The sequence below is a fragment of the Rana temporaria genome, chromosome 6 (assembly GCF_905171775.1).
Source record: "Rana temporaria chromosome 6, aRanTem1.1, whole genome shotgun sequence".
NCBI classification, from domain to species: domain Eukaryota; kingdom Metazoa; phylum Chordata; class Amphibia; order Anura; family Ranidae; genus Rana; species Rana temporaria.
The window spans coordinates 55,908,492-55,917,011 of record NC_053494.1 but is presented as its reverse complement, the minus strand read 5'-3'; the positions used below and the strand labels follow the sequence as shown (position 1 = coordinate 55,917,011).

The following is an 8,520-nucleotide window of genomic DNA, read 5'->3' as shown; positions in this document are numbered from 1 at the left end:
AGCCTGCTGAAACTGGATCAAAGAGCCGATCCGGGCTCGATCAAGATCCCGACAATGGAGCCGGGATTCACCCACATACCTGCACCCAGCTCAGCCTCTCGGCGAGCCTGAGCTGGCCGCTCCCACCTCCTTCACAGCCCGGAACTCCAGTGAACGCGGGGTGGGGGGGCACAGAGCAGAGAGCTGGTGATTGATGGCAGCTCTCTGCTCAGGGAGCTGTGAGAACCGAGCAATCGGCAGTGTTCGATCGTTCGGTTCGGTATAGAATGTGGGCAAATTGGAACCCCTGTTAGGTTTTTATTGCTTTCTCTAGCATTGCTAGGGGGATTGACTTTCGCTCTTTGTCCTGATGACCAGTGTCACTGGGACTGAAAATGAGGGGAAAATGTGAAATTTTGGGGACATCTGTACTGTGGAGAACTGTCCGGAGAGATTTACTTCAGTTTGACTTTGGAGAGATTTGCTCTTCTTCCTTGTATCTACAGAACAGGAAGGAACGGAAAATCTCCTTAACTGGTGACCGAGGGCAGGTTAAAAGACAGGTTACTCATTACCTTCTCTATCTCAAAATGGGGCAAAATGAGGTCCTATTTTTGATAAACAATGAGTGAAACCCTAAATTTATAATGGTAATGTTGGAAAATTATGATGGATGTTCTAACCCTAAAGAACCTTGTTCACGGCATTAATGCATTCTTTCTTTCCTCACAGGTGCTCTCACGGTTGGCCTGGTCAGGCAGTGTCAGACCATACATGGACGTGACAGGATATGTATTCCTCCCCGGCTCCCACCGGAGTGGGTTACAACGCTGTTTTTCATCATAATGGGAATCATATCATTGACTGTTACTTGTGGTTTGCTAGTGGCATCCCATTGGAGGAGAGAAGCTACAAAATATGCCCGATGGATTGCATTTACTGGCAGTAAGTGTCCCATAACAATTCCGGTATATTTATACTGAGGTTTTACAGAGAGTCATTTCTCACATTAATTCTATTAGAGCCTACATTTTGAGGAAGAATTAAAGCGCAACTACGAGGGTATTTCAACATTTGGGTGAAGCAGGACACAATTCCTGTCTAGCGGGTCGATCTTGCCTCAGCACAGTTGTGTTCGATGATGAAACTGATTTACTGTAGAAGCCAAGATGCTTGTTGTCACAGCTCTTTAATATCCTATGTATATTTCTCCAAGACATACTTTAGAGAAATATAAATTTATTATATAAAAAAACCTACTTTGAATGTAAAGAGCATTGCTGTTCTCCCTTTAGTTCCCACCTACATGGATGTGGCTGTAGGCAGCAAAGCAAATGGAAAATGCGTATTCCTATTATTTGTATTATTATACAGATATTATATAGCGCCAATAGTTTGTGCACCGCTTTACAATATAAAGGGAGACAATACAGCAGCAATACAATTCAATACAAGAGGGCCATATTCTGCTGAGCTGCATCTGCTTTACAATAACTAAATCTGTGCTCAGACTATGCACGCTAAAGTATTTACTTTTTTTTTTTTGTAAACCTCATTCACCTCTGTAGCTATAGACGTTGTAGAGAAATACATTTTCAAATTTTAAATCTGAAGCACTGAAACTTTAACTCTTTACCTATTACAATCTAAATTGTAATAGGAAAGACTGTCTGCCTTCTAATGGAAACGCCAGGTTTTTCTAAGCTGTAAGAAACTGGCTGAAACCCAAGTTTAGAGTCTTTGGTGTGGTGTTTTTCTTTTTAAGATCTTTAAAGCTGAAGTCTAGGTATGAACTCAGGGCTCATGGATGCAGGCACATTTCTTCTTACAATGTAAACACACTACATATTTTTAGTGAATAGGGACAGGCTAGATCAGGGGTCTCAAACTGGCAGCCCTCCAGCTGTTGCAAAACTACAAGTACCATCATGCCTTTGCCTGTGGGAGTAATGCTTGTAACTGTCAGCCTCGCAATGCCTCATGGGACTTGTAGTTTCGCAACAGCTGAAGAGAGCCAGTTTGAGACCCCTGAGCTAGATGAGTGAATACATGGACATAGGAGAATTGATTAGCCACGAAACTACAAACCGCAGCTACAACATGTAAGGCAAGAATACAGTATCTCACAAAAGTGAGTACACCCCTCACGTTTTTTGTACATATTTTATTATATCTCCATGTGACCACACTGAAGAAATTACACTTTGCTACAACAGTGTAAATTTGCTGTCCCCGCAAAATAACTTAATGGCAACAAAAGTGAGTACACCCCCAAGTGAAAATGTCCAAATTGGGCCCAATTGGCCATTTTCACTCCCGGTGTCATGTGTCTTGTTAGTGTTACAAAGTCTCAGGTGTGTTAAATTTGGTTCTCTCTCTCTCTCTCTCTCTCTCTCTCTCTCTCTCTCTCTCTCTCTCTCTCTCTCTCTCTCTCTCTCTCTCTCTCTCTCTCTCTCTCTCTCTCTCTCTCTCTCTCTCTCTCTCTCTCTCTCTCTCTCTCTCTCGAAAGAACTCTCTGAGGATCTAAAAAAGAGAATTGTTGCTCCACATAAAGATGGCCTAGGCTATAAAAAGATTGTCAAGACCCTGAAACTGAGCTGCAGCACAGTGGCCAAGACCATACAGAAGTTTACCATAACAGGTTACACTCAGAACAGGTCGACCAAAGATGTTGAGTGCACAGGGTCATATCCAGAGGTTGTCTTTGGGGAAATAGACGTATGATTGCTGCAGAGGTTGAAGGGGTGGGGCGGTCAGCCTGTCAGTGCTCAGACCATATGCTGCATCAAATTGGTCTGCAATGGATGTCGTCCCAGAAGAAAACCTCTTCTAAAGATGATGCACAAGAAATCCCGCAAACAGTCAAGCAGACTAAGGACATGGATTATTGGAACCATGTCCTGTGGTCTGATGAGACCAAGATAAACTTATTTGGTTCAGATGGTGTCAAGCATGTGTGGCGGCAACCAGGTGAGGAGTACAAAGACAAGAGTATCTTGCCTACTACAGTCAAGCATGGTGGTGGGAGTGGGGAGCTACAGTTCATTGAGGGAACCATAAATGGCAACATGTACTGTGACATACTGAAGCAGAACATGATCCCCTCCCTTTGGAGACTGGGCCGTATTCCAACAAAATGACCCCAAACACACCTTCAAGGTGACCACTGCCTTACTAAAGAAGCTGAGGGTTAATTTGATGGACTGCAAGCATTTCTCCAGACCTAAACCCTATTGAGCATCTCTGGGGCATCTTCAAGCGCAAGGTCTCTGACATCCACCAGCTCTGTGATGATGTCATGGAGGAGTGGAAAAAGACTCCAGTGGCAACCTGTGAAGCTCTGGTGAACTCCATGCCCAAGGGGGTTAAGGCAGTGCTGGAAAATATTGGTGGCCACACAAAATATTGACACTTTGAGCCCAATTTGGACATTTTTACTCGCTTTTGTTGCCAGCGGTTGAGACATTATTGGCTGTGTTGAGTTATTTTGAGGGGACAGCAAATTTACACTGTTATACAAGCTGTACACTCACTACTTTACATTGTAGCAAAGTGTCATTTCTTCAGTGTTGTGACATGAAAAGTTATAATATATTTACAAAAATGTGAGGGGTGTACTGAGATATTTTTGTGAGATATTGTATGTAGTCACAAATACCTAGTTCAAACAACAAAAACATTTAAAAGTGTACAGTGCCTCTTTTAAAGCTCTTTTTAAGAATTTTAAAAGCTTTAGGCCCGGATTCTCGTACGAGTTACGCCGGCGTATCTCCAGATACGCCGTCGTAACTCTGAGTCCGAGCCGTCGTATCTATGTGCCTGATTCTTAGAATCAGTTACGCATAGATTTGTATTAGATCCGACCGGCGTAAGTCTCTTACGCCGTCGGATCCTAACTGCATATTTACGCTGGCCGCTAGGGGCGTGTACGCTGATTTACGCCTAGAAATATGTAAATCAGCTAGATACGCAAATTCACGAAAGTACGCCCGGCCGACACCGTACAGATACGGCGTTTATGTTAGGCTTTTCCCGGCGTAAAGTTACCCCGGCTATATGAGGCGTACCAATGTTAAGTATGGACGTCGTTCCCGCGTTGAATTCTGAAAATTTTACGTTGTTTGCGTAAGTCGTTCGCGAATAGGGCTGGGCGTCATTTACGTTCACGTCGAAAGCATTGGCTTCTTGCGGGTTAATTTGGAGCATGCGCACTGGGATACTTTCACGGACGGCGCATGCGCCGTTCGTAAAAAGCATCCATTTACGTGGGGTCACATAAAATTTACATAACACACGCCCACATCTACCACATTTGAATTAGGCGGGCTTACGTCGGCCTATTTACGCTACGCCGCCGCAACTTTGGTTTGAGAATACGGCACTTGCCTGTCAAAGTTGCGGAGGCGTAACGTAAATAGGATACGCTGCGCCCGCACAAAGATACACGGTTCTACGTGAATCCGGGCCATAATGTCCAGAGGCTGGCATAGGTGCATTTTAAACCCAAACAATATTTGTGTGCGTGCTAAAAAGTAAATCACCTTGGTGAATGAAAAATATTTTTAAATTAATTAGTTAGGATTGCTGCACCTAAACCACCAATCTGGGTAGGATGTGTAATAAATTACAATAAAACAATACTACAAAGAGAAATGAATACATCCCATATGAAACACTGTAAAGTGCATAAAAAAATATACAATAAAACTTGCTCATCTTATAATAACAAATCTATATAATCAAGTTTATATGTAATATGCAAATATCATGCAAAGATTATAGTGCAAATATATTTTATAAAGTGCTCAGTTAAAAAAACAATTTCTTCTCTCTTGCGGTGAAAAATTATAATGTTGTACACCATCATAAAAAGTCTTCCCCCAAGCATTTAATTGCGCTCTTTACCAACTTCTCTGATCCCACAAGGAGATCACTAAACACCTTGCATAAACCATGATCCGGAAAAAAAAATACTTCTGATGGTGGGGTGGCTCTTGACAGCTAATTTCAGGGGATGCGCTGGACATCTAATCTTACAGATCCAACCGGCCCTTTTGAGGGCAATCATAATGCTGATGCGGCCCACGATGAAATTGAGTTTGCCACCCCTGGTGTAGTATTTCACAAATTAATTTTAATAAAACAATTAAATTACTTACAATCTCTAAGGAGTGAAACCGCATGTGTTACAAACAGCCAGCAGGTCTAAGCGGTCAGCCCGACTTGCAGAATGAAGTCGCGTGTGAGACTCCTCCCAACGCGTTTCTTCATAACAATCATCGTCTGTGCATTTTGAATGACTTGTAAAATGTTAGGTGTCTTGGTACAGCTGGAATTTAGAACAATCGGCATCTTCCTAACCAATTTTTTTTCTTCCCTCCACAGTGATCCTTTTCTGTATGGCAGCATTAATATTCCCCATAGGATTTTACATCAATGAAGTTGGTGGACAACCTTACAAACTTCCCAACAACACCGTAGTTGGGTCATCTTATGTACTTTTTGTCTTATCCATTTTCTTTACTATAGTGGGACTATTATTTGCAGGCAAAGTATGTTTACCTGGCTGATGTACAGGGGGATCTACAAGACTTTTTATTGCAATGAACATTATATATTTGTTGGGAGGGGAGGTGGGGGAAGGGGTTCTTTGAAACCTCCGAAGACATTGCCTTCTCAGGAGAACACCTGAAAAGGGACAAGAGAACTGAGACGATAATGGACATTAACTTGTTCTCACTATGCACTTTGGATCAAATGGAGAGCCTTTCTTTCCACAACCAAATACAAATATCATAGACTGATCTCCTGAGCAAATTTATGCCATCAGGTCTGCACTGTGACGTAGACTCGTGAAGAACGCTTTACACTGACAAGCAAAACGGACCTTTATTACTGTACCCAACTCCTGTTTTCATCGTCTGCAAGAATAGGAAATGAAGAGTAAACCAAGAGTATTTATGAACTTTGTCTATGACCTAGAAGCATTTCAAAGCCAAGTGGGGCTGGCCTCACTTTAAGAGAGATGATTCATTTGAGGATTAACAACACAGAGACCCGGTAGCCGGAGAGTCCCCAACACTACGAAGCGTACAGCTCAAAGTCCGTTCAACCCCCTGAGACTTCCTATGGCTGAAAGCTTGGTTCTGTAAAATGGCTTTGCTCTGGCCAGTTTTGTGTGCTTTTTGGTTCAACTGTCCAGCTGTAGATGGATTTGCAGCACATCGGCCCTCATATTTCCTGGTACCAAAATGGGGGTGGGTATCATTTTGCGTAAAATAGTTTGAACGGTGCTTTGAAAATACAAAAAGGGAATGTTGAATTCCTTTTTAGAAGGTACTGGAATACTGGAACTCTTTGTCGAGAATTAGAAGAAAACACTAATATTCTGGAAGGGTGGGGGGAAATGACCTCTTCATTTATGTTTATATAAATATATATTTTTGCTGACGCAGTATACAGTGTAAATATAGGCAGTTCTGGGGGAAAAGAATGCTAAAAGCTTTGCTAGCAAAATCACTGTGGTGCGCCAACTGGAACCGATAGTTAACTAAAGCCATTTTCTTGAAGACTACATAGCGAAGAGTCTTCAGTTTACCTCATATTTGGTAGCAGCCCTCAAATTTTCTCTTTTTTTTTTTCTTTCAAATATGTATAAAATCAGACATTTCTCATTTTTTTTATTTTTTTATTTTTTTTTTGTTCACGTTTTTTGCGTCCTAACATATCATCAAAGGAAATTGACAGCAATTTGTACTAGTCCAGGTAGGCACCAGAGGTGGCTAACAAAGCACTGGAACTTCCTTGATATTCAAATGGGTAATCATGATTTTAAGAAGTGGGAGTTTGTACACACTTATACTACAGTGACCACACTGTGAGCTTGCAATGGGTAATGCCGGCCATACACGGTTCGAATTTAGAAAGAAATCCTGGATACGATTCTCGTACGAATTTCACACCATTAGTGGGCTGCAGCAATAGCCGATTTTCGTGCGACAGCCAAATTTGAGGAATCGGACATGCTAGAAATTTTTGGAAAAACAAACGATTTTTCCATCAGTGATGGGAGAATCGTGCGAGAAATGAAATAGAAAAAAAATGTGCAAGAAAAGAAAATTCCCAGAGAGAAAAGAAGATTCCCGGCCACAAGTTCTTTTCTGTAGCAACATGAGGTGAAATTGAAGGTTTGGTCGGCCAAATTTAGAAAATTTACGGTGGCGTCATCGGATCACAAAAAAACGAACGTTCTGATTTTGAAAAGAAAATTTGTTCGAAATTCGACCGTGTATGGCCTGCTTAAACCTCTGCAATACTTTTTTATTTTTATTTTTAGTAAATCTGGATATATGTAGAGAAATGTACTTGCCTAATTTCTGAGTTTTTTTAATTAAATTTTATAAAGGGGATTTCTGAGAGCACCTTTTAAATGCTGTATGTGCATTATGCACGTTTACAAGCTGCAGCAAATTTGAGTATTTATTTTTGGTATTTTGCTGGTCTGTGCTTGATTTGCTGCTTGTAGACAAAGGGTTTTCCCTCATGTCTGTTTGATCAGCTCAGCAAAATAGATCAGTAAAAGAGGTTCAGGTCTAGAAAAAGTGATGGTTGAATCTTAAAAGTTTTTCTAAAAATCCTATATTCTCTGAATAGTATATACCAGCGCTTCTCCTACTCTTTTAACCACCTCCGCTCTGGAAGGGTTACCCCCCATTTCACGACCAGACCATTATTTGCAATACGGCACTGCGTTACCTTAAGACCCCTTTCACACTGCAAGCACTATAGTGTTAAAAATAGCGCCTGCAATCCGCCCTTAAAATGCTGCTCCAGTGTGAAAGCCCGAGGGCCTAGCAGGATGGTAAAAAAAAAGTTCTGCTAGCCACATCTTTGGAGCGGTGTGTATACCGCTCCTCCACTGCTGCTGCCCATTGAAATCAATGGGACAGCGAGGCTATACCGCCCGCAATGCGTGGAAAAAAAACATGTTCTCTTTCTAATTCCGTCGGAATTTCCAACGGAAAAAGTCAGATGGGGCATACACATGGTCGGAATATCCGATGAAAAAATTCCGTCTGACTTTTGTGCACGAGGCATTAGGGCAGCAATATTGTGATTTTGCTTTCCTAGTAAAGGCGTGAAGCCAGTTTTGTCCTCATACATTTTCCAGGTCAGGGATTTACAAAGTAGTGAAATCAGGATGACCCCTTGAAAGTGCAACTGAACTTTGCATTTAAATTGACTAAACACATTCTAGGTGTAATGAAAGCAAAATTGTTCAAAGTCCTAAGACCCATTTACAGTATATTACCTAAAGTATTGGGATTCCTGCCTTTACAGGCACATGAACTTTAATGGCATCCCAGTCTTTTTCCGTAAGGTTCAATATTGAGTTGGCCCACCCTTTGCAGCTATAACAGCTTCAACTGTTCTGGGAAGGCTGTCCACAAGGTTTAGAAGTGTGTCTATGGGAATGTTTGACCATTCTTCCAGAAGCGTATTTGTGAGGTCAGGCACTGATGTGGACGAGAAGGCCTGGCT

General features: G+C 41.8%; 1 protein-coding gene across 1 annotated transcript in view; it reads left to right on the top strand.

The window, feature by feature from the left end:
* Positions 1-7,000, top strand: part of MOSMO (modulator of smoothened) — a 59,983-nt gene extending 52,983 nt beyond the window's left edge. The window contains exons 2-3 of the mRNA XM_040356840.1: positions 712-924; positions 5,365-7,000. Coding sequence (XP_040212774.1) covers positions 712-924; positions 5,365-5,549 — 398 coding nt within the window. The 3' untranslated portion in view covers positions 5,550-7,000. The remainder of the gene's footprint in view (positions 1-711; positions 925-5,364) is intronic.
* Positions 7,001-8,520: the final 1,520 nt, after the last annotated feature.